The sequence below is a fragment of the Acartia tonsa genome, chromosome 2 (assembly GCF_053477335.1).
Source record: "Acartia tonsa isolate MP-2025a chromosome 2, ASM5347733v1, whole genome shotgun sequence".
Taxonomy (NCBI): Eukaryota; Metazoa; Arthropoda; class Copepoda; order Calanoida; family Acartiidae; genus Acartia; species Acartia tonsa.
This window is the reverse complement of record NC_137261.1, coordinates 5,555,695-5,582,459: the sequence shown is the minus strand read 5'-3', so window position 1 is coordinate 5,582,459 and position 26,765 is coordinate 5,555,695. Positions and strand designations below refer to the sequence as shown.

At 38.1% G+C, this 26,765-nt stretch overlaps 3 protein-coding genes and 1 long non-coding RNA gene across 7 annotated transcripts in view; 3 read left to right on the top strand and 1 right to left on the bottom strand.

Moving 5' to 3' along the window:
* Window positions 1-352, top strand: part of ninaC (STKc_myosinIII_N_like and MYSc_Myo21 domain-containing protein ninaC) — a 72,829-nt gene extending 72,477 nt beyond the window's left edge. Inside the window, exon 44 of the mRNA XM_080179933.1 lies at window positions 291-352. The gene's annotated coding sequence lies outside the window, so the exon portion shown is untranslated. The remainder of the gene's footprint in view (window positions 1-290) is intronic.
* The window catches only part of SsRbeta (signal sequence receptor beta), a 417,378-nt gene that overhangs the window by 219,922 nt on the left and 170,691 nt on the right, over window positions 1-26,765 (bottom strand). The gene's annotated exons all lie outside the window — the stretch shown is intronic.
* On the top strand, window positions 343-26,613 carry Gas8 (Growth arrest specific protein 8). 2 transcript variants are annotated; one of them, XM_080179948.1, is made up of 14 exons: window positions 343-391; window positions 2,351-2,461; window positions 2,845-2,991; window positions 6,196-6,302; window positions 9,822-9,929; window positions 11,679-11,751; window positions 12,205-12,332; window positions 12,807-12,898; window positions 13,330-13,402; window positions 14,465-14,546; window positions 24,474-24,559; window positions 25,211-25,277; window positions 25,601-25,677; window positions 26,096-26,613. In XM_080179948.1, exons 1-14 carry the CDS (start codon window positions 389-391, stop codon window positions 26,163-26,165), a joined length of 1,224 nt encoding a protein of 407 aa, XP_080036074.1. In that variant the 5' UTR covers window positions 343-388; the 3' UTR covers window positions 26,166-26,613. The 2 variants fall into 2 exon arrangements, with proteins under 2 accessions (XP_080036074.1, XP_080036081.1); XM_080179955.1 differs by lacking the exon at window positions 343-391 and adding an exon at window positions 416-504.
* LOC145312685 (uncharacterized) lies at window positions 7,509-8,424 on the top strand. The gene is made up of 3 exons (XR_013877079.1): window positions 7,509-7,563; window positions 7,905-7,954; window positions 8,256-8,424. It is a non-coding gene; the product is annotated as an uncharacterized LOC145312685 (long non-coding RNA).

Below are 26,765 nucleotides of genomic sequence, written 5' to 3'. Positions count from 1 at the left end.
GTAGGTTATTGTTGGTTTGTTTATTACTTAATGTGAGGCTAGGCTATTTGGGTACTGGTTAGGGCCGTGGGTTAGGCATTGCACCCTCCCCCCCCCACTCATATTAAGTTCGATAAAAAAAATAATCAGGAGGCAAGTGTGCTCTAAAGGCATTATGTGCTAAAGCACTAAAGATACCAATTCAAATAAATAATAAGAAGTTTGTTTGATTTTAATCAATTATGATAATATAACTCTTCCATCTACGATCAGAATTGATAAAATAAGTTTGAAAACCTTGCTTTGTTTAGATGGAGTGCCAGCAAGTGAGATGACAAGAGAACAGCTGGAAGGACATGTCAGAAGACTCATGGTAAGAAACAGCTGCTAACAAGCTGTCAGAAGACTCATGGTAAGAAACAGCTGCTAACAAGCTGTCAGTGAATTGTGTGGTTGTGTACGTCAAGGACGTCAAAGCTTTTTATTTTGGGGTAGGGGAGTAAAACAACATTTTTTCATAAGAAGGTACTCCCAAAAAGCTTTTTTTTATAGGGAGGGGGGCTAAAATTTAATAAATTTTCAAAATGTATTTTAGGGGAAGAAATAAATCTTTTTACACTACCCCTTAGACGTCCCTGGATGTCTGTATAGCTATGCTTGTAATATGAAAACAGCTTTTTTTTGTGGCTGGGAAATTTTTTGTAATGTCTGAATATCGCATTTAATTGATAGAAATTGAAAGTTTATTTTGATGTAATTTAAATAAACAAAAAACAAATCATTAAATCCCTTGTTTAAGAAATCATTTTTTTAGGTTTAAAATTTTTTTTTTAGCACAGTATTACGTAATATTAGTAGCGAAGCTAATCTACAACATACTTAGTGTGATCGACTATCTGTCCGTGTTGTAATGGGGAATCATCACTATCTCGGTTGATGTAAAAGATAGACGTGTGCACTTTTTAAAGTTTTCTTTAATCTAAAGGCCTCACCTCTAACTTACTTGTTTCAATATTGAATAATTTTTCCAGAAATAACTATAATTTTTATAGAAAAATTGAAGTGTTTAGGTAGCTACTATTGTCTTTTGAAATTTTCTAAGAAGTTTTCCCTGATAAATTATGTTTTTAAAAGCGAAGCTTTTCTATAATTAGGGTCGGTCCGTACGTCCGTCCGTCCGTCCGAGATAGATAGCTTTTATTCGTTAATTTAGGCATGTTAGAATTATCCTATCGATTTCAAACTTTGCATGATGATTCCTGTAGTAGTTGGGCACGATTTAGAAAGCGTAGCAACTCTATAATCATTACCAGAATGTCCGTACGTCCATTTTAAAAATGTTGATTTTTCTACTTTTTTAACAACAAATTTTCAAGTGTTCTAATCATCCGTTTGATCTGATTTTTGGTATATTGATTCCTGGGACAACAACGAACAATATCATAAGCGACTCAACTCTATAATCAAGTCCAAAAATGTAAGTATGTCCATAAACATTATCCTGCTTCAAGCAGTTTTTTCAACAAATTTACTGACAATTTTGCTTCGACTCTAATACTTTTAAATTCTGATTATTCAGTTCAGATACCATACAAGTGTTAATGTCCGTTTGTCCTACCGTTTCAGTGCTTCGCTTTTATGGATGTTGTCATCCTTGTTTTTCTGTAACCTACTTTGTTTCCATACTACTCTTGGACGTTGTTATCCTGTCAAAATATAAATGAATCTATGTTGTTTTCTAAAACCCCTCTCTTTTATTTGTTTAATCAGAAATATTTGTTTATTTTGAATAGATTGAAAACATTTCATTCAGTGGCGTGCCGAGGGTGCGCGAAGCGTATTTAAAGATTTTTACACCTCACTTTTTTTGTCACCCCCTTAAATAAAAAATCGAGGCGAGTGTTAGCTTTTTAAATGGATTGTTACATTCTTGCGCAAAGGTGCGCAATTTTTTCTCTTTTAAAGGGTGTTTGATTTTTTCACATGAAACCCCGTTGGCTGCATTAATGGGGGTGTAAGTTATTGTGCAGGGGGTGTAGGGTGGCGGACGCCCATAGCAAATATCTTTCTTTTCCATAATACTTTATAAAACTAACAAATTTGTTCAGACTACAGATATCATAAATATTTAAAAAAACAATTTTGTTTTTATTTTCTATCGTCCTAAAAAGACATAAATGATCAAATATTAATATTATTACAAATTACATTTTTAGAAAATTTCATCATTTACCGATTTTAAATAGTTGGTATAAATAAAAGCATAGAAATCGATATTATCTGATTTACTTCTGACCGCTATAATATATGCCCTTATTTTAATTCACAGTTTTAAATAACTTTATATTTGTTTAATTTTATTGAATTCTAGGACGAGTTACAGAGAGAAAGAACAGAGCGGAATTTCTACCAACTAGAACGAGACAGAATTGATACTTTCTGGGAAGTCACGAGGAAAGAGTTGGACGAAACAAGAGCCGAGGTATATTTACATTCATTTATAATGACTAGCAGCTGCGTCGCTAGCATCTAAGTAGAAGTACACAGAAAATTAGCCTAGGTGAGCTTCCCTAAAAAGGAGAACTCAATCAGTTCAATCTTGTAAGGCTAAACAGTCTTTTAAATCGGCTTTTCCATCCAATAGCCAATTGTGCAAAATGATTGATTATTGGAACATGGTAGTGGTATTTTATACTATTCAGAGGGTGGGGGGGGGGGGGAGATGGCTACTGAAAGAATGTCCCCTCATTTATTTCTTTAATATTTGGGAGTTGCAGCCATATCTAAAAGAAGTAATTTTCCTACTTCCAATTTCATTAAATAACCTGTAATAGCTTTTCATCTTACTAATCATCCAGTCTTTAGGTGAGAGTGAAGGACCGCGAGTTGGAGGAAAGCGAGGAGAGACACATGATGGAGGTGAAGGTGTTCAAGCAGAAGGTCAAGCATCTTCTCTATGAACAGGAAAACAGCATCGCGGAGATCAAGGCGGAGAATATGGTCGCCCTCAAGGTAATTTCAAATATTAAGGTATATTAAGGGTTAGACAATCAACGATGATGATCCCTAATGTTGATGATTTAGTAGAAGGGTTCAAAGTTTTTAAGCCGTAGAAGAAAACGTAAAGCGTTAAAGTCACAAAACAAATCGGCCAACTATCATGAATAGCAGCAGAGAAAATCAAAAATATGTGGGAAAAAAAGATTCTAGTTCTTTCATCTATAAACCTAAAAATCCCTTAAAACAACGAGAAATCTTATTTCAATACTATTACCCATAAAAATTCTGAAAATAAAAGCTGCTTTAAAGCAGTTGGACTGATATGAACGTTATTTACGTAAAGGTGGCATGTTTAATAGAAAATTCAGAAGTCTAGCTTTAATTGCAGCAGAATGAATCCTATTTCCCCCATAATGTTATGATGGTCGGACAAATAAAATTAATTGTAGAGTAGTTTGGCTTCTAAAAAATATAATTCTTCTTATTTTTTTTTTGTGTTCGGTGTATTTTGTATTATATGGAATTAAAGGTCAGATAATGGATATATGATATACGTGGATTTTTTAACATGTGAAAATTTGTCGTCCATTTAGCTTGCTAATGTAGACCTTATCTATTGGTGAATTCGTTTATCCAGTAGGAGAGGATGGGGTAAAGGGGATTGAAGGATGGTATCATTATTTCAGCCAGCTGCGAACATCCCATTATCAGAGTATATAAAAATCTGGTGCAACATCCAAGTAATAATATATCGATTGATCTAATCGATCCAGTTCGCGTTGAAATATATCTGGAATCTAACCTTTTATAAAAACTGAGAACTTTATGGATTGCTAAAAGTTACTTGCAAATGTTTGCAAGAAACCGACATACGAAGACCCAATAGTGCATAGTTAAGTCGAAGCACACATAAATGCGCGAAAAAGGCATCTTTATGTGTATTCTCTAGCTAGACTCCCCCCTTTAATGCCTCTGATTTAGCTGGAAGCAAACTCCAAAGTTCTTAGTTCTTACAGCAACATTTTACAATCAACTTTAGTTGATTAAGAAAATATTAAACAATTATTTAACATTCTGAAGAATTTTTCGGTTTCTTTTTCCAAAAAAAAATATTTCAATTTATAAAGTAATACAATAAATCTTTATGTAACTGAGCATACATAACAAGACCGTGTAATATCATCTGATAAGGGGGGGGGGAAGTTTTGACACATTTGCGTAAACAGGGAGTATAGGCTTTATCTTTGGACTGAGAGGATAGGTTATTAGGGATAAAATCATTCTTATATGATGAATTTTCCCAAGTTTTAAGATTTTTTGGGTAGGCCTCCAGGTTCCGGAGCTCCAGGCCTCCAGGTCCTCTCTGTACAGGTAAAAATTAAAAAAATAATTTTTTTTTGAAGAGTTAGAAGTCAACCTATGACACAAAATATGCATATTTTTGAATGTTATTCACATATTTGAAGAAAAAAACGCATATTTTGTTTCATAAGTTGACTTCTAACTCTTCAAAAAAAAATTTTTTTTCATTTTTACCTGTACAGAGAGGTCCTGGAGGCCTGGAGCTCCAGAACCTGGAGGCCTATCCAAAAAATCTTAAAACTTGGGAAAATTCATCATATAAGAATGATTTTATCCCTAATAACCTATACTCTCAGTCCAAAGATAAAGCCTATACTCCCTGTTTACGCAAATGTGTCAAAACTTCCCCCCCCCCCCTTATCTATAATAGAAAGTAGAACGGTGTCGGTCCGATTGGGTTCCCCTCTTCGGGGAATATAGCTACTAATCCGGTGGTGGTTTTATGCCAGTTTTTAAAAGTGTGGAACACCCTTTGTCCAAAAAATTGCACCCACATTTTTTATGTCTTACATTTTAATTTTTTTACATATTTTTGTAGTTAATTTTGCTTCTTAATTGTGTACCTAATGATTTTAAGATTATGAAGAAAAAATATACATAATTTCCTTTGATTTAAAAATGATATTCACAAAAAAGTATTTAATTATTTTCCTTTTATTGGAATCCTGGGCACGCCTATCTTGAAATGAACCAAGAAAATGTTCAGAGCCAACACAGCAACACAGTAAGAGAATGGGTCTGATTCTAGCAAGTTTGATGCGAATATGATAATCTTTAAACCAAGTTTTTTGAGAAAATTTGTTTAAATTTTTTTTTTCATTTTACACCTAATTGGATTTGACTCACTCAAATAGTGCAATTTTTATTAAATTAAAAATGTCTTGCTCTGAAAAGAATTCAATGAATGCTAATTTGTGATCTTATCATAGCATTTAATACTATTGACGGGTGTTAGTTAGAATAAAAGAAGAATGTTTACTTTTATAACATGTTTTTGTGGGGTTTATTTTTCTAAATATTTTAAATCAAATTTTCTAAATGACGATTTTAGATTAAATTGAAATAGGCCCTTTTTCTAAGTGTGATGGTCCTTACAAGAATAACTCAACCTTGTCTTAATCCATTTCAAGATGGACGTGTGCTTGTATGTCTGTGTGTGTGGGATGTTAATATTTCAATATTTTACTTTTAACAATAGGAAAATTTTTATAATTAAAAAAAATATATTATCTTATTTAGGTACATGTTTAAAAAAACTGATGGATTCCATTTTACTTTAAATGTAAAAATTTTACTTTCTTTATATTTTGAAGTTATGTGTTAAATGTGAAAATAAAGAATAAAAAATTGTTGTAATATTTAATTGTCACGAGGGTTAGTTTAGTTATTCTTTTTAAAATACTTATTTAGGGGTCAGGTTTTTGTAATCTGTCATGACCAAATCCTGTGTGTAAAATTTAAATATTACAAAAATACCGACAACGAAAACGATAATTATATAGTAGCTTTGTTACTAAAATTTAATGGAAATTAGACTAGTAGTAAACTTTAAATATGTGCAAGTGCATAGGGCATGCGACAGATGGACAGACGACAATAATTGTAGTGTAGCTGTGGTACTAAATTTAAATCTATCCTTATATAAAATAACATAAATTATTTAACCTTAGATACATTTACATACATAAGTTATTGTTATTATGTAAGTAATGTTTTACTTCAAACCATATCTTTTGCTATACTCATTAATACACTATACCTATACTTATATTTCAAGAATTGAAAAAAAATCTTCAATTGAGAAAAACTCAAAATAGACATTATCCATTAAACGAACAGCCTCTTTCTGTGTAGGTAGCACTAGAAGAGCAGCAGGAAGAGGAGCAACATCATCTGAAGGACAAAGAGGTTCTCAAGGATCAACTCCATGACAAGGATAAACAGTATCAAGAATTAATTAGGTAATTTTTTTTCAGTTAAAGATCTTTAAAGTTGATGATTGTGCTTTTAAGTGAAGTTTTATAATATTCAATAGGGTGTGGGTCGAATTTAGGCATTTCTGAGACCATAGCGGGAACTTGCACATGATTTTAATGAATATAATACACCTCTGGATGATTTAATAGTTATTTATCATATTTTCGTAATATTGTGAATGCGAGAAAGGATTTTAAAATTATTTCAACAAATTTGGTCATGTGATCAAAAATTTGAATTGTCCGTCTACTTTTGCCCCCCTGTGGGGGCGAAGTAGGTGGAAATTAAAATTTTTGTCACTTGACCTTAATATTGATGAAATGATTTTAAATGACCTTTCTTGTATTAAAAATATTATTAAAATTATGATACTTGGGTTTGTTGGATTTAAACCCTGTCTTAAAAACTCAAAACTGAAATAATACATATCACAAGGGTTAATTATACTGTACGTTTATTGGTTCTCTGTGCCTTTCTTTCCCTCTCCTCTCTCTCTTTCTGTCTGTTTCCTTTTCCCCTCCCTCCCCATACACCGTCTCATTCTCTCTTTCACTTATATATTTACCCCCCCCCCCCCTTCTTCATCTAATTCTTTTTTTCTCTCTCACATGCTATTTCTATCTCTTCCCCTCTCTCTCTTCAAAAGATAAATATTTTCTTCAAAAATATATTTTTTATACCGTCCTATTTGTAACAATGAAATTTTTCTGTTTTATAAAAATAACTTAATTTTTCATTTTAGCTAATTATTTGAAATCTTTATATTTACCCCTTTTTCTGCAAATAAAATGATCAACTAAAAATTGATTACCCGTTTGTTCCCTGATTTCCAAAGTTGTACGACAGATAACCTAACTATTGCAAAAGCTATTATCAGCTAATCCGGTCAAAGGGAAAAGCTGAAAGGAAAGGGGGGGGGGGGGTATAATAGTTCTTCTATTAATCACCAACACCCCCCCCCACCCATAGTCTAAGTCCTCCCTTTTTTTAATTGGAACTCCATTTAATAAAACGTAAAAATAGCTTAATTGGTGAAAACTAAATTTTGATTTTTTTTAGAAGTTTGAAGCTTTTTAAACTAGTAGTAAATATTTAGATAGGATGACGGTGACACATACAAAATCGGAAACTAAGATTCAGCTGACCTATAAAGTTCTTTAATTTAATGTACGACAATGTTTTTAAACACTGTCACTTAGTAATCATTTGAACATTGGTTTAGGCGGAGGTTATGTCAGATAAAACGTAGGTATTTTGTTCAGTGTTATTTTATTATATAAAGTACATTTTTTGCCTGAAGCTAATTATCTTAAAAAAATGCTTGTTCAATTAAATTGTACTTTTCAGGGAAGCTTTATTAGTGTCTTGAACTATTACATAAAGTATTAATGTTTTTTGTCTGATACTTATGATCTCAGAAATTACTGGTCCGAATGTTTTTTTTTTCAGTTTAGCTTTGCATAGGTCCTTGGATGGTTTTAGGCCATTTTTTTCTGTCCATTCTTTGTACATGGAAGCTTGGGGGCGCAGCTAATATTATCAATATTTTTATAAGAAATATAATATATATATATAAAATATTTTAGGCTTGTCAGAAAACTTGAATCTACCATTTTTTGCTGCGAGTGTTTGCATGGTAAGTTTTGTTAAATCTAGCTTCTCTATAATTAATGCCCCTTTGTTCATTCGTCTGTATGTCACTTCAACTGTTTATCCACATCTGTCTGTTTGTAAATCTGTGTCCGTAAGTCTGTCTGTCCGTGTGTCTGCCTGACGGACTTTCTGTTGGTATGTACATCAATTTTAACATACTTAGACATGTTATAATTGTCCTATAAATATTAAACTTGTGATTTTAAAATTGCAAAGATTAATGCTTTAATAAAAAGACAAATAGATTTTATTACCAACCAATCAAAATAATTGTTATATTTTAGGAGAATTAGCTTCCTTCCATTCTGCCTGTTATTGGTTATGTAAAAGTCACTTGGAGATGTGGCAACGATTTTGGTGTCTGCTTGCAAAATTACACATGAAGAAATCAACTGGTTATTTTATATCTATTTTGTTAAATGTTTACCCTAAAATAAATGTTAATTTAATTTATTTGTGTATTTATAAAATTTTAGTTTGGCAAACCTACTCTATAACTCGAGTTTTCCTGAATGTTTAAACTTTTGTTAGTTTTAAGTGTAATGTTTTAAAAGATTCTGTGAGCGTCAGGGGGGGGGGTCGAGGGGGGTTTCCCCCCTTCAGGGGAAGGGGGGGTTGAGGGGGGTCTCCCCCCTCAGAAAAAGCTTGGGCTTTGTCTGTAACAAAAAATATACCCCAAAATAATTTAGCTGCATCTTTTTTTAATGTTAGAATACTATGTTTTTTTGATCCTAGAATCAACCAATAAGAAATAGGCATAATATAGAAAAAGTTAGGAATAGAAATTATTTCTTTTGTATAAATTCCTTTTTCAAAATAAGAAATTTCCTAATTGTGTAATGTTGGAAAAAATATAATTTTTTTAACAATCCTGACGTCAACCAAGAAGAAAAAGGCATGATGTAGTAAAAGTTTGGAATAAAATTTTTTTTATTAATTCCTTTCTTTAAAATATGAAATTGTATACCTAATTATGAAAATGTTGGAAAAAATATTATTTTTTTTAAATCCTGGTGTCAACCAATAAGAAATAGGCATGATGTAGTAAATTTTGGAATAAAAATTATTTTTTTTTATAAATTCCTTTTTCAATACATGAGACTTTATAATTATGAAAATGTTGGAAAATTTTTTATTCTTTTTAAATTCTGATGTTGACCAATAAGAAATAGGCATGAGGTAGTAAAAGTTTGGAAAAAATTATTATTTCTTTATCAATTCCTTTATTTTAGAATATAACACTTTAATTTTGATAATGTTGGAATAAAAATTATTGTTTTCTAAATTTTTATGATAACATGCCTATATCTTATTGGTTGATTGTAAAATTTAAAAAAAAATAATATTTATTCCAGTATGAAGAGAAATAAATTTGAAAAAAAATAATTTTCTTTCCCCTATATTTATTATTCCAATATGCCTCGAATTAATTTTGAAAAAAAATAATTTTCTTTCCCATATTTTTATTCCTTTTTCTTATTGGATGTCATTTTATGTCCAATAAGAGACTAGTGTTTAAATATTTTAAAGGTTATTATTGTATTTATTTTGAATATGATAATAGCAACATTATCTCATTAAATACAATAAAATTTATTTTAAGTTTTTAAATGGGAGTCAAAAAATTATTGAATCCGAACTATGGCTTCATGGTGCTCCTTGAAAATGACATTTGTTTTCTTTTAACCTTAATTTCTGAAATGAAAAGCTCTTAACACAAATGGTTCAGATCTACCCAACATCTCAACAGGGGCTTTAAATCAAATTATTATATTGCTTGTTGGTAAAAGCAGATTTTGTACAAAAATATCATTCCTATGGGACAATACCTAAAATTTTTACTATTTTAGGGATATAAAATTGAAACAGACTGAAGAGATAGAGCACCTGCGGACAAAGTTTGAGGACCAGGCCAGAGAAATGGACATCAGATATCAGGAGAGATACACCAAGTTAAGGTAAATATATTTCTCGTATTCATTCGAATCCGGTGGACAGGAACCGGTTCTTCATCCATACGAAAAAACTATGTCTAGCATCGTATTATATCCAGCTTTCTACGAATATAAAAATGTACAATCATAAGATTTAAACCAGTTGTACATTTTATATCCGCGGAAAGCCGTTTATAATACGATGAAAGAAATAACTATTTTCATTTGTCTTTTTTTTGTGAATATTCCCTTGCTTACTCTACAACTTACTCTGTCCACTAATTACAGTGAAGTAGCTGCTATTAAAATATATTTTTTTTTATGAGCTTCGATATTTTATAGTTTTTGTCATCATTATCATATATCCTTAAAGTCAGGGAAGCAGAAGGCATGGGATTGTAAATTATTTTGGTACCCAAAGTTTTATGACCAGCTTATCATTGTATCATTGGCTACTTTTATTTGATTTTGATTGGTTAGTTTCAGTCTAGTATTGTCCCAACTATTCAACCAATAATTTTTTATATAATTTTGTTGATCATCATTTGGAATGTCCATTGTTCATTGTCTTAAAGGACGCCTGCAAGAAATAACACGCTTTAACTGCTAAAAGACTGCCACAAGAAGACCCAATACCCCAAATTATAAGCCTTCAGCTTCAATAACAAAAAAGTTCTAGGCATTTCAAAATAGCATTTTATGTACAATGGAATTTTTGAAAGATTTCCAATGCTCATAAAAGAAAAAACAATATTAAATTACGTTGCCTAGACATAAAATTATAACCTTATCTTTGTCAGAAACTTAGATTGCCTGTAACTGATTACATTTTTACAATAAAAACACCACATTTCATAGTCAAAATCTATGAAAAAAAATCGATTTAAATTGCATTTTTAAACGAAAATCATAGCGGAAACAAAGGGGTAAACTAATACAAGCTTAGCTGTGATTGGTTGTTAAGCTGATTCAGCCTTCTGATTGGCTACAGTACATTCGGTACAACGCAAGTAAAACTTATTTTTTTTTAATGATTTTGACTATAAAAATGGGTATTTTTATTGTAAAAATATAATTAGTTACTGGAAACCTAAATTTATGACAAAAATAAGCTTATAATTTTGTTTCTAGGCCACGTAGTTTAATTTTAAAGTTTTCAACATGAGCATTGCAATTCTTTCAAAATTTCCATTGTACATAAAATGTCATTTTAAAATGCCTAGAACTTTTTTGTTATAGAAGCTGAAGGCTTCAAATTTGGGGTATTTGGTCTACTTGTGGCAGTCTTTCAGCAGTTAAAGCGTGGTATTTCTTGCAGGCTTCCTTTAACATCTTTGGATTCAAGTACTTTTGATATTGAAATTCATGTAAATAAAGAAATTGCAAAAATTAAATATTTAAGTACATATATTATAACAAAAGTGCGAAAAAAATTTTGATTTAGAAAAATACAATGGTTGAAAAAACAACTATTGACCTCTAAAAACTTTTTTGTTTGTCACACTTTAAAGTTTGGCATATCTTTTACGATTTTCATCTGATTACTATTTTTCGGCTTAATCATCTTGCTCAGTGATTTGGTGTCTATCTGTCAAAGTAGTAGAATATATGTCTATTAGTGTCTGTAAAAAAATATTTTCTAGGCTTCTGATTTTCATTTCAGTCGTTATATAAAAGTTGCAAATCTATAATTAAAGGGAGAGTTGCCTTCTTGAATTGAAAAGGTTTGTAAAACAAAACAAATACCTATTGTTACGACTTTTTGTCATTTAGAACCGAGTTGAGTTTACGTGCCAAAACCGAAGTGAGCCATGTGGAAGAAAGAAAAAATGATCAAATTGATCTTGTAAGTTTTTCATTTTTCTCTAAACATAGTTTAGATGGTTTCCCCTAAATTGCATTTAGTCCACAGACGAACTTTTTGAAGAAAGAAAACATTTTAATACATATTGTAGGTTAGGTAAAGTAAATTTTAGAAGAACCCTGCAATTATCGTACCCCGGAGTGTACGGTCCCACAGGGTTGGAGTCCTCAACTTGTTTTAAAAGTTTAGCTTCCCTCACTCTGTAAATTCTTAGTTTTATTTAAAATCTCTGTTGTTTTAAAATAGGTAAATTTTTAGTTTCAACATACACTTAATAACATCTCTTAAATAATTATTATGTTGGAGATCTAATAGCACATGAAGTATAAGAATATAATAATAATCTTTGCACATAAACTTTATTTTTTATTGCCCAACTTTCTATTTCTATTTTTTTTTTCTTATTGTGTCTCTACATTTTTTATTATTATTTAGATAAGAAAAAGCCATGAGAAAGCCTTCAACGAGATTAAGAATTATTACAATGATATAACTCTGAATAATCTTGCAATGATTGCTACACTCAAAGATGAAATTAAGGAGAAAGAACAGAAGATTGAACGGTAATCATATGATTTTAAAAATCAGGCATATCTGCTGTTTGGGTGGAAAAAAGTCGCAGTTGATCTTAATTTTTTTCGTTTCTTTCGAATTCATGTAGCTTAAAAGTCTGCGGTCTAGAGTAGCTGAAAAGTTTTATATTTTGAGGTTGATTCTTTACAGCTTCTTTTAATTTTTGTGCAAATTGTAAAATTATGGCAAGCGATTAGGGCTTCTCAAAAAAAGAGAACACAACGGAAGCTTTTGAGCCCTAGGATAAAGAAAGCCTGCAGGAAAACTGCTGAGCAACTGCCACAAGTAGACCAAATACCTCAATTTTTTTTCTTGAAGCTTGGGGCTTCAAATTTTAGGTCTTGGGTCTAATTGTGGCAGTCTTTCAGCAGTTAAAGCGGTGAATTTCCTGCAGGCTTCCTTTAACCCGAAGTTTGCTGTGTATTGGCTTCCTTTAATTACACTTGATTGAATTATACCTTTAGGAGTGAGAAGCAGGTGTCAGTTGTACAGGCTGAGAATAAGAAGTTGGTGGAGCCACTCAGAAAAGCCAAGGAAGAGCTACATAGACTAAAAGGTGTCAGTAAATTGAAGATTAGTTATTAATGGCATCGTATTATAGACAGCTGTCCGCGGATATCAAAATGAAAAATTAAAAGATTAGTTTTGTTAGCCCCAAGGGACCGAAGAAATTAGTCTGTAATACTATGCTATATATGATTTTTCAGTATTGCTGAAAACCATTTATAATCCAACGGATATTAATAGGTTTCGAAGCAATACTGGAAAATTTTCCTCCGATTCTAACATTTTCCATGATTACAAATACATAAAGAATGCTATAAAATGCATAAAAAAATGCTGTGTCAAGAAAAACTCTTGACAGCTTAAATTGACCTATAGTTAGTTATTTGTAAAAGATTTTCAATATAAACAAACTTTTGAGATTATGACCTGAAACTGAAACAATAAACAACGTATTAAACAATTATTTTGTTTGTTTTAAAGGAATTCTTGGTAACCAAGAGAAGGATAAGAATGCTCTGATAGCGGCTAAAGCAAAACTAAAACTAATTACAAGGTAATAGGGCACTTTCCCTCAAAATGCCTTGTTGAGCACAGTAACCACCACCTCTTATATTTTAAATAATCCTTATACTAAAGTAACAGGATGTTTGTTTGTCTGTGTGTCTGTACCGAAGGATCTCGCTAACCGCTGAACCGATCGGGTTCTCCTTAACAGGGTAGATTCTCATATGTCCTGGGAAGGTTTATAACTATTTTAGGGGAGGGTACCACCACCCTCCCAAGAGAAATCACAATAAAATCAAAAATATTAAATATTTCCGCCGCATAGTGTCGCTAGCATAGTCGCGCTGCGTATACGCATGAATTTAACAATTGATAACATAGACAAGTTATTTCTCAAATTAGATATTTAAAATAAAAAAAAATTTAAAGGCCACTAGAGGCCTCTAGGGGCGTAGCCGCTAGTTAAAAATAAAGGGGTAGTTTTACGTTTATTAGTTTGTTACTTTAGGTTAGGTTATATTGGATACTGTGTAGCACTGCAGGGTTTTAACTTAGAATAGAAGGTGGAAGGGGTGAGGGCTTTGGAGCTCTACAGGCACTTAGACGGTAAAAGTCATTATATGTATTCTATGTTTTTTTATATATAATCACCAAACCTTTATTTGTGTATTATTATTTACATACAAGGTGGTTGCAGACATAATTCTTAATCTCTATTGCATGGTGTCGAAAACCGATAAGTCTACAAATTTTAGGATAGCTTTATATTGTTTTTACGAAAAGATCGACCCCCCTCAAGGCCTTAATAAATGGAAAGTTGCTTCCACTCCCCTATTAAGATTAAAAGGATTAAAATTTATAGTGTTATTCCCTTTTTAAAACAATCTTTACTACAGGTAAAGTATGACATCCAAACTTTTTTATTTGGTGGGGTGGGGGGGGGGGGATACCTCTTTATCCCCACCCCCCTTGGACGTTCTGCAGGTAAGTTCTTTTTGAATATATTGAAAATAAGTTAAGAAAAATGGTGGAAGGGAGGAGTGTTATCGCCTTCCACTTACTTTTAGGGTTAATATAAAAAAAACTACAAAAAAGTTTTGTTTTGTCTCAGGGAGGTTGAAGAATTGCGCTGGGAACAAGAACAATTACAACAGAAGTATGCAGAGGCCACCAGGCAGAGGGATGAGATTCAGGTATATTTGCAATACAGGGTAATGTTCTCAACCACACCCCTCCCCCTCCCTTCAATAGGTCAATCTTATAAATTACTTGGTCCGTCGCACAGTGCCTTCGAAGGTGCTTTGACTATAGTGTCAGAACCTAAATTGGGACATAGTGCATTTTATTACCCTAGGTTAGGTAACTTCATTTCACTTTTCAATAAAATCTAAAATGCAGCGGTTTTTGAGAAAATTAGATTTAAAAATTTCAAGTTCAATTTTCACCCACTAGGAGTTACCGCATAATCATGACAAGAAAAGCAAAGATTATTCATTTAAAGTTTTGAACAACTTTGCTTTTATAAAGTCAGTCATAAAACCTCTCTATATATGATTTATTTAAGGCTGAATTTCCGTGACCTTAGCAAAGCAATTGATAAAAATGGCCATTAATTAACTCACTTCAGGAGTGGTTTTATGAAGAACTTTATAAAAGCAAAGTTGTTCAAAATTTTAAATAAATAATCTTTGCTTTTCTTGTCATAATTATGCGGTAACTCCTAGTGGGTGAAAATTGAACTTGAAATTTTCAAATTTAATTTTCTCAAAAACCGCTGCATTTTAGATTTTATTGAAATGTGAAATTAAGTTACCTAACCTAGGGTAATGAAATGCACTATGTCCCAATTTTAAAGTCAAAGCACCTTCGAAGGCATTGTGCGTCGGTCTATTAGTATAGCTCTTAGGGGCTTTATATTTGTTCAGAGAAAATTTGGTTTTCTCAGCTACTATATAATAGATAGATTGTTAATCTTTATACTGATCAATATGCTGAACTAATGTAGTGAAGATTATGCTGAAAAATAAGCATCTACTTTTAGTATTCAGCTGCCCAATAAATATTTACTCAACATTTAGTATATCTGTCAGTTATTCTTTCATTTTGATAAATTGTTTTTTTTATGCTAATAGTTTGCTATTTGTTTTCGTAAACTTATTCTTTAAGTTACATTGATGCAAAAAAATAATTCTAAGATAAAATGCAAATGTCATAAAATTAGTAAAGTAAATTAAAATCTAGAAACAAATTATATTTGAAATCGAAATGTAAATGTCAATGCAAGGAGATTTTTAAAGTCACAAACCATGGTTAAATTTTCTGTAAAATAAAAAAAATCTCCAAATGATGAAGTAAATCATTTCCATGTTTTTTTTCCACTTCTGTTTGATATTATAACAAGGATGACAACATCCATAAGTAGCGAAGCTCAAAAATAATGAACGGATATCTGGGGAAAAAATGTACTATAGAGCAGTGTTATACACAAATCATTACACTTGATAAAAAAGAGAATTCACTAAACTTTTTAAATCACGCAACCTTTACATCACAAAAGCTTAAAAATCTAGGAATCGATCTAGCACTGCAATTAATAGACAAATCTAAATGAAACTTGATGAAAATATGTAGAATGTAAAATTTATTAACCCCTGAAAATTTCAGCTCTCTATCTTGAAAAGGAGTTGCAAAAATTAAGAAAACTTAGAAAATCTAGAAATCAAGCTAGCACCCTAAATACAGACAGATGGACAAAACAATGTATGTAAATATTAGATGGGCATTTGGCATAGGAATCTTCACTAAAAATTTCAGCTTTCTATCTCGAATAGTAGCCGAGAAAATCACGTGTTCCCCAATTCGCTACTAATATGTAGTTCTAATGATTTTATTAACATGCTACCTATGCGAAAGTGAAAGTGTGGTAATACGACACCCAGACGGACAGGCCGTTTACAGAGTTGCTTCGCTGTGACTTATGATAACAAACCCCCCGCACTAATCCTATTATATCACCATCCATCTCATGACCGCTGTTGACCCCGCACCCAGCGGTCAAACTAGCCTGCCTAAATGTGGGGAGGGGACTCAAACATGCAACTATCACGAGTCCCTCACGCGCTTATATAATCAGGAGGCGTTGCCTCCCCTTTTACCACCGCTGCCCCCACAGCCTGTCTACCGTCAGGCGCTAAGCCCTAGCGCCCCACACCCCCTTCAAACCTAACCATTGTCATATTTTGTTGTATATATATAGTAAACATAACTTGTAAATATTATTCAGTTTAAATATATAATTTCTGTATGATTGAATCCTGCTTGTTTGTTTGGTAGAATACTTAAAGGCTAGGGCTCGTTGAATCCGAACTCGTTACCCCGTGGGCCGAGAACGCTCGGCCTACCAGAACTTGGTGTCAGTGTGTTTCAATCGAGCCTTACAGAAACTAGCCTATTCTACCTCTGATTGGACCCTTTGGCAAGTAAGGGGACAATCAGCCGCCAACTGACCCGTGAGACGGCCTTTTTAGGTCGAATTTCCATCATTTTGAACGCAATATGTGGGCCTCTGGCCTACGGCAAGCAGATTTAGCCTGCTAAAAGCGCCAGTTAAGACGCTTTTTCCGTGTCGTGTAGGAGTAGCGCTAGGTGCGCAGCCACGGCAATCGGATAATTTAGCTCAGACGGCTACAGAACTGAGTCTAAATTGGCAAGTGTAGCTGGGACAAGCCCCAGGACACCCAGGCCAAACCTACGAGACAGACAGCTGGGTGCTGGTCTCCCTAAGAAGGCAATGTGTGGCTGCGAAGCTTCAGCACACAAGTAAGCCCTACCACTGCGACGGATAGCAGATTTTGAGCCACAGGCACGGCAGGACGGGACATTCCCTGCCGCTGCCTCCCCGGATTCGAACCCGAGGCGCTGCAGGACGGGCCATTCCCTGCCGCCATTTTCGGGATTCGAACCAGCGGCGCTGTAGGACGGGTCATTCCCTACCGCCGTCACCCCTCTGAACCTTGCAGGACGGACATTCCCTGCTGCCAGTGCTTCCAGAATCACACCTAGAGCTCCTAGTGATAACAACACATAAGTGTGTATAAATGTCAACCAAGTGATAAAAATAAATATAAAATTGTTGACCAAGTGATAATTAATAAGCTCTAGTGATTCGAAGCTACAGTCTAAGCCACCATGGTAAGCGATACCACCATAGCTGCGGTGCGGCCACCACCAAAGTTTCTGCCAACCCCAGCCGAACGAGAGGCCCCCTTGTCTCAAGGGCAGGACCTCCACTTCCCCTGCCATGTCAGGGTGAGGTTTCCTACTCCTGACCCTGCCCAGCATGTACAGGTTGATGCCATGATTGATTCTGGCAACCGTGTACCAGGGTCTGCTGTAATTTCTGAGCACCTCATGCACGCAATGGGAGTGCAACGCATGTTGATTCCGGACAACACCCAGATCCTGACTGCTAATGAGGAAGGCCAGCCCCTCCAGGTAATCGGAAAATTAAAAGAGTTATATATGGCAGTCTCACACACTCTTATACTCCATCTATACCACGTGACTGTGGTCCGGAATCTCTCACACCCTCTGAACCTAGGAGGGTATTTTCTCAAGGAGTTCGGAACTAGGCTCTGTTTCGACATGCAACCACCTTGCTTGTGGGTGCGTGGGGAGTTTATCCCACTCCGTGGCGTCCCCATTGACCGGGAGACAGCCGAGAGAGAGCTAAGCTATGAGGGGCCTCTGCCAGGCCCCCTGCCTGAGCAGCCGCGTGTGGTTGAGAAAGGCACACACTGGGTGGACGCTGAGCTCAACGCACACAAGGGAGCTAACCTGCTAGCCATGGGGTTGCCCCCAGTGCCCAAGGTGCCAAGGGAGAGCCTGCCAACAACGTTTCCTGAGATTGCCAGCCCTCCAGAACCAATCTTCTCCGCCGACACCTTTATCAACGGCCAGCCGTGTCCACCTGGCCCCCTCTACCTGGGACCTCCAGCCAGTCCACCAGCCAAGCCCGAGTCCAGACCCGTCAAGTCGCGGTCTGATGTACCTGGAGCCACACTCAACTCTCAGGCCCCAGCCTCTCCCGGCGCCGTGCCCGTCAAGTCGCGGCCGGACGCCCACGGAGCCAAAGCTGGACCCAGCACTTTGGCCTCTCCCAGCGCCGAGCCCGTCAAATCGTGGCCGGACGCCCCCGGAGCCACACCTGGCTCCGACACGTCAGCCCCTCCAGAAGCCGAGCCCGTCAAGTCGCGGCCGGTGGGTCCCGGAGCCAAAGCTGACCCCGCACCAGCCACGTATAGGCTAAGCGCTGTCACTCCAACTGATGGCCAGCCACCCCAGCTCCGCACAGCCAAGCGGGTGGTCCTGCCTGGCCGCGGGGTTATGGCGGTCCCTGTTGAGCTAGTAGGCCATCGCACCAAGGATGCCATTCAACTAGCTGCCCCAGAACAGAGGTTTGGGGAGGATCTTGTTATTCCAGAGGGCCTGTATGCCCACAGGCCTGGCTCTGCCACTGTGTTTAGAGTACTGGTGGTCAATGAGGGGGAGGTGCCCCTCTTGCTGGATGCTGGCCTCCCAGTGGCAGGGGAGCTGGTCAAACCTGACATTTTAGAGGTCTCTGATACGCCTCCCCCGCGTCTCCACTCGTTCCAAGAACCTGCTGAGCCTATAGACATGCAGGAGTTGTGGGAGGCCCTGGAGATGGAAGACAATGAGTTCCTACGCAAGGACCCCTTGCTCAAGAAGGAGGTCTGGACTATGTTGTCAGAGTACAGGGACGTCTTCTCCAATTCTACCCCCGGCTGCACAGATGTGGTTGAGTTGCAGCTGCGCCTCAAGCCAGGGACCCAGCCGATCCGCCAGAGATTTAGGGATCTGAACCCGCGGCAAGAGGCTGAACTGGAGAAACAACTGGACACCTGGCTACAGGAGGGAGTTATAGAGCCGTCAGACTCCGCCTGGAGCAGCCCCCTGGTGCCCATCAAGAAGAAGGACGGGAGCACCCGCTGGGCCGTTGACTACAGAGCCCTCAACAAGTGTCTGGAGCTGGACAGCTACCCCCTGCCTAGGATCCAGCAGTTGGTGGAACGAGCTGGCGGACACCGTGTCTACAGTGCTCTAGACGCGGTGGCCGCATACTACACCATCCGTGTGTCCGAGGACAGCCGGCCCTGCACCGCCTTCACCACCCCCAGGGGCTTGTATCAATGGAAAAGGATGCCCTTTGGCCTGGCTACGGCACCGTCTGTCTATTCCAGGTTTATTGCAGGGGTCCTAAACCCACTAGGCACAGCCAACCTCCAGTCATACCTTGACGACGTCCTGACCTTCCACCAGGATACCTGGGCCCACCTGGCCAGGCTCCGAGAGGTCTTGGAAGCCCACCGTAGGGGAGGGATCCGCCTCAAGCCAGCCAAGACCAAGTTGTTCCGATCCAAGGTGGATTACCTGGGCCACACCCTCAGCCGTGAGGGGATAGCCATGCAAGAGGATTATATTGACCGTATCTTGGACTGGCCAGCCCCTAGCACCCCCAAGGATTTGCTGGCGTTGCTGGGGTTCTTTGGATACTACCGCCTGTTCATCCCAGAGTATGCAGACCTCACCTACGAGATGAATCGGCAGAAGACGGCCAAGGCCCTAACCTGGACGCCTGAGATGGAAGCCCAGCTGCTGCAACTCAAGGACAAGTTCCGCAAGGCCCCTATCCGAGCGCCGCCCAGGTTTGATTTGCCAGCGGTGTTCCAGCTCACCACAGATTTCAGCAGCCGCGCCATCTCTGCCATACTGAGTCAATGCCAGGAGGGCAAGGAGAGGCTGATTGCCGCCGTGGGGCGCAAGACAACCGACCCTGAGACGCGCTACCCGTCCTGGAAGGGAGAGATGGCCGCCATCATGTATGGGATCCGAAAATTCCACGGCATCTTGTCCTACCGCAGCTTCCAGATCAACACTGATTCCTCTGCCTTGCTACAGATGAAATCACTGAACACATCCACAGGGATGGTGGCCCGCTGGCAGGAGGAGCTAGCGGCCTTAGACTTTACCGTCTGCCACAGGCCTGGCACCCAGAATACCAACGCCGACGCCCTCAGCCGCCGGGAAGATGACAACATGCCAACGGCTAGCGCCGAAGAATTAGCAGAGCAGGCTGAGTATATCCACAACCTTTGCCAGCTAGGGGAGGCCGCAGCTAGCCGGCCTCCTGCCGCCCGACTGGATTCAGCTAGAGTATTGGAGGCCCAGACACAGGACCCCCTCCTGCTCCGTGTCCGCCAATGGGTGGCTGATGGCAAAGCCCCAACCAAGGCTGAGCTGCGTGGCAAGGAACGAGACGAGCAGCAGTACGCCAGCCGCTTCCCAGCCCTGGGGCTTGACGAGCACGGCTGCCTCACCACCACTGACCAGACTCTGACAGGAGAGAGGACAAGATACCTGCTGCCTTCGGCCCTCCAGCAGGACGCGTTCTTTCTAGCCCATGGGACCCCCATGGCTGGGCACTTTGGGATGGACGCAACTATCGCCCGCGTTGCCATGCACTTCTGGTGGCCCAACCTGGCCTGTGACGTCCGCCTGATGGTACAAACCTGCCCTGAGTGTGTCCAGAAAGTTACCAAGGAGAGGCTGAAGCAGGGGATCCACGTGCCCTCCCGCCAGGGGTATCCACAGCAAGTCCTATTCATCGACCTGGTGGGGCCACTGCCAGAGACCCCAGCTGGGAACCGCTACATCCTCACCTGCCAAGATGGATTCAGCCGGTTTGTCAGCCTCTACGCCATCCCCAACAAGCGCACCCTCACGGTGGCTGAAGCCCTGTTGCACCGCCACCTGGCCACGTTCGGATGCCCCCTGAAGATCCATTCCGACAATGGAATGGAATTTACCGGCCAGGTATTCCAGGAACTGGCCTCCAGGCTTGAGATTGGCCTGACACATCCACCACCATACAACCCGCAGTCCAATCGAGTGGAGAGGTTTCATAGGACGCTCAACACAGGCATGCGCCTGTTCCTAGACAGAGACGATAACAACTGGGAGCCACACCTGCCTGCCATCGCCTTTGCCTACAACACCAAGGCCTGCAGATCCACTGGCGTGACCCCGTTCCTGGCCTTCTTTGGGAGAGAGGCCAAACTTCCGGTGGACATGGTGCTACGGCTGCCAGAGACCGAATATGCTTCAGTTCCAGCCAACGTCCAAGCTCTCTTGCAGCGCTACTATGCAGTGTATGATGCCATCCAGCAGAAGGAGGAGGGAGCCATCAGGAGGAGCGCGGCAGCTTACGAAGGCACGGCCAAGTATGAGGTTGGAGACTTGGTCTGGTACCTGGCCCCCCGCCTGGTGCCAGGGAAGGCAGCCAAGATTACCAAGAGATGGACTGGCCCCTGGAAAGTAGTGAGGAAAGCTACAGAAGTCCATTATGTCATTAAACCTGCCTCTCCCGTAGCCAGGATCTCAGAAGTTACCGCGCATGTAGGCCGACTGCGCAAATACACTGGAGATGTGACTGCCCACCAGATCCCAGAAGACATCCAAGTTGACATGGACGGCGACGAGGATGCCACCGAGCTGCCAGTTGGAGCGGCGGCGCCCGCAGCTAGCAACCCAGGAGAGCTCCCAGTGCACCAGCCAGCCGCAGCCGCCCCACAGCCTAGCGGCCAAGATCGTGACCCAGTGGAGGAGAACCTGCAGGAGCAGCCCAACGAACCACCGCCGCCGCCGCCCGCTCCAGAGCCACTCAGAGATGCCATCTGGAACCCTGACGCGGACATGGAGAACCTGCCAGCCAGCAGCGAGCCTGTAGGAGAAGAGCCAGCCACTGCGATGGAAGAGGCCGCCCCAGAAGAAGAAGAAGAAGCCATGTGCCCCCTGCTGATGACAGCCATCCCCATCCGGGTAGGAGCTAGGAGACCAAGCAACCTGAATCAAGCAGGCGCCCCCATGGAGTTCTATGCACCCTTTGCCATCACCATTCCACCCCTAGGAACCACCAGAGTCTGCCTAGGCCTCCGTGTCCAGCTACCAGCCGCGACAGAACTGATCCTGCAGACGAGGCAAAATTTCCAGCGGCGAGGCTTGGCCGTCGCCAACCCACGCCTAGAAGCCAACCAGGAGCTGACAATGCTGATCACCAACCACAGTCAGACCGAGCAACGAGTGTCCCAGGGAGCCTGTGTAGCCCGAGCTGTCCTCCATCGAGCTGTGCCCCAAGAACTGCCTGTCCGGCGCAGGCATAGGCTGTCGTATCCCCAGGTTCAAGGCCTGGTGGCTCAGGAGCCACGCAACCCTTGAAGGGGAGGTTGTGGTAATACGACACCCAGACGGACAGGCCGTTTACAGAGTTGCTTCGCTGTGACTTATGATAACAACCCCCCGCACTAATCCTATTATATCACCATCCATCTCATGACCGCTGTTGACCCCGCACCCAGCGGTCAAACTAGCCTGCCTAAATGTGGGGAGGGGACTCAAACATGCAACTATCACGAGTCCCTCACGCGCTTATATAATCGGGAGGCGTTGCCTCCCCTTTTACCACCGCTGCCCCCACAGCCTGTCTACCGTCGGGCGCTAAGCCCTAGCGCCCCACACCCCCTTCAAACCTAACCATTGTCATATTTTGTTGTATATATATAGTAAACATAACTTGTAAATATTATTCAGTTTAAATATATAATTTCTGTATGATTGAATCCTGCTTGTTTGTTTGGTAGAATACTTAAAGGCTAGGGCTCGTTGAATCCGAACTCGTTACCCCGTGGGCCGAGAACGCTCGGCTTACCAGAAAAGCACCCAAAAATAAAATAAAATACAGCTCATCACTTTGGATTTAACCGGAAATCTGACAATACCAAAAATGTCATAAAGAAATTTATCGTATTATAGACAGGTTTTCGCGGATATTAAAATGAAAAATTATAAGATTAAAACCAATTTTGTCAGCCTCAGGAACCGAAAGCTTGTTATAACCAAACTGATATTAATATTGTAATTTCTATTTTAGTATTCCTGGAAAATTGTCTGTAATACGATGCTATATATGATTTTTCAGTGTGTCTGAAGACCTTTTATAATCAAGCGGATATTAATCGGTTTCGAAGCCATACTGAAATATCAATTTCAACATTTACAATTTTTAATTCCTCTTGTATCCGAGTTCTGTTATTTTTCAACGTTTTTGAAGCGTTAGAAATTTGTCAAAGACACTATTAAATTAAATAGAAAAAAACAGATAACCTACTCTTTAATTTTACAACCTTTGTCTGAAATGTTATATTCATGGTTATAAGTTGCAACTCATGTGACAATGTATTCCGCTTAACCTTACTCAATTTTCAACTTCATTTAACAATGATGAAGTAGATGTTATATTTAAGAGTTATATGCGTTACAATCAGTATACAAACATGAATAATATAAAGAAAATTTATTATTTCATAATATAAAGATCCGGCCACGATCTTGACACCCACTTAGTGTCTGAGAATCACTCCTACATAACACGTAGTGTCTCTCAAGCTATTAAACATTTTTTCTAAAAAAAAATATTTTTATAAAGACGCAAAGTGTGTTCTATAAAGATTATCCCTCACACTGTGTGTCTGTAAAACGCTATTAAAGTTCTTATTATTGTTCTTGTGGTGTTAGACAAGAATATAATTTCAATCTCTCTACGAAATATTTGGATTTGTTGAAGTAGTAGGGGGTCTTTTTTAGTGGCTGATTTTTAGGCAGATTTTAGATTCCAGAGAAGGCATCCAGGGGTTTAACAACTTTAGCTTCTTAAAATCAAAACGCTTAGGTTTTTATGAAAACTAATCTTGTAACGAAACTAATAATAGTGTCTAACTTTTTATCTTTGTGACGTAACAAAAATCCATCTCTTTCTTAGATGGATCTCATCCTTCGATTTTTGTTACGTCACAAAGATAAAAAGTTAGACACTATTACTAGGTTCCTTGTAACAAAACAAATTTAAAATTGTTTGGTTCATTTTCAGTTAATGTGAAATAATTAACATATATTTAAAAAGGTAAAAAATCAATTATTACAGTAAAGATAGTTTTTTAAGTCCATGCATTATTTCTTCCTTGTTTGTTGATGTAAACTAATTTTAGGAAAAGTTCAGCACAGCAATTCTAGAAATCCAACAAAAGGCTGGCATGAAATATATTATTCTGGAAAGAAAAATTCAAGCGTTAAGGTTAGCCACATTTTTGTACAAAGTATTTAGGGAGAGAGGGAACATTGGGCTGATTATTACAATAGTTCCCAAAGTCTTATAATAACGTTTTCTTATTTGTTGGCTTAACAACCTTGGGGACTTTTATTGAATATTGATTGGTTGGTCTATTTAGTGGAATGACCAAACGTTTCCACCACTAGTTGATTTTATTCTGAAAAATATTTTATTCAAGTGCGTCTGTCGACAAAAAGAGAAAGGGGCGCAATCACTCGTTTAGCTTTTTATTTTTTATTAGAGCCATGTCCTACATATATTGAATAAGCAGGTTTATTAACTAAGAAACAGATACCTATATCTTACAAAATATATGCAATGGTAGGTAAGTTTTGTCAAAAAGTGGTACACACTTCATTATTAATCGCTAGGAATTAATGTTGCAATTATAAAAAAAAACGCCGAAATTGAAAATGAGAAAATGAGTGTCGTACAGATGTATATCACGGCTGCAATGTTCGGCGAAGTCCGGCATTATTTGGCCCACTATCATATTTAAGTCCATGTAGATTGTATTATTCCCAGTTTGTTATCCACCCCATGTTTTAAATTTATATAAATAAATGAACTTATCAAGGTTAAGTGGGTTATTTTACCAACATTTTTTTTTTACAGAGCAGAGTTGGAAGAAAAAGATGCCCTTCTTGAAACTGAAATGGTTGAGGGATTGGACTCGAAACAGGTAAATTTGCCAGATCAAAAATTGAGGTTCTGAATGAAATGTATATCTATTAATAATACTTTTTGTTAGTTTACTATTTTGACACGCCTGACGTAGCAGCAGTAGGCACAATTTTTACTATTCTCTGCTTCCTTACAGCACGATAACATCAAATCCGATATTGCCACCAATGCAACGGCTTAAAAATTGCTAGAAATATTTATAGTTGTTTCAGCTTGAATATGGAAATAATAATGGTTTAGCAAATATGGCTTATATCACATCATCAGCTGAGGTTTTTCTATGAAAAGCAGAAACCTTTGGACATGATTGTTGTTGTTTAGAAAGGAAAGTTGAGCCTGCTCCGCGAGAAGAACAGAAGAATTCAAGAGTTGGAAGCTGAACTCATTATTGCCCACAGGTCAAACTTTTCTACCAGCTTCTACACATTTGTTCCTGTTACCTGTTTTGATTATAAATCGATATGGTTCTCCTTTACAGCGAATCTTCGCATTAGAGGGCTTTAGAGGCGTAGCCGCTAGTATTTTATAATCAGACTCTTAACCTTTGGGTAAGATTCTAAGGCACTTTTCTTTTCACTATTGCAAAAAAAACTCACTGGGCCTCAGAAATTATTGATAATGTTTAAAAGTTGCGCCTGGTTTGAGCTAAGGATTTTCCCTAAGCAAGAATATTCAAGGGAAGGGGGGGGGGGGAGTTAACCCTCTAAATTTTTTGAAATAAATTAGATTATCCTCTCCAAACCTTCCAAAACCCCTATTTTATCTCTAACTTGACACAAAAAACTTGAGTCTTACTTGTAATAATTAAAATTTTAGACGATCCGAGTATGATGACATGGAATCTGAAAGTCCAGTGGATAGATCTAATTCTTCTGGCTCAAATTAAATTTCAACAAAGACGATAACATCCATAAAAGCTAAACTCTAAAATCAAACGGTATATAAAAGAACATGAACACTTGTAGAGTGTCAAAATTTAATAAACAGAAAAGGTTTATACAAAATTCAAACTTGCTGCAAAATTGCATAATCCTGTTTAAGGACATACTTACATTTTTAGGATTTATTTATGGAGATGCTTTGCTTATAATATTTTACATTGTTTCTTAGGAATCGTTTTTCCAAAGAAAGGATGAAATCAATAAAGTTAAAAATAAGCATGTTTTAAATGGACGTACATACTACATACTTTCTGGAAACGATTATAGAGTTGCTACTAAATCGTACCTAACTGCATGCAAAGTTTGAAATCTATTGGAAATTTTTAACATGCTTAAATTAAGGACAATGGCTAAATGTTACGTATGTACGAACGGATCCACAGACCATGATTGGCTAGAAATCAACCTTATTCGACATTCACTCAAAGCCACAAAAATAATGGACTTAAAAGTGTATTAAACTGTATATAAGACATTTGCGAATATATTGGTACCATTAATTTGCCTCTGAGATAAAAAAAAGTATGTTTTTTTTGATATTTTTC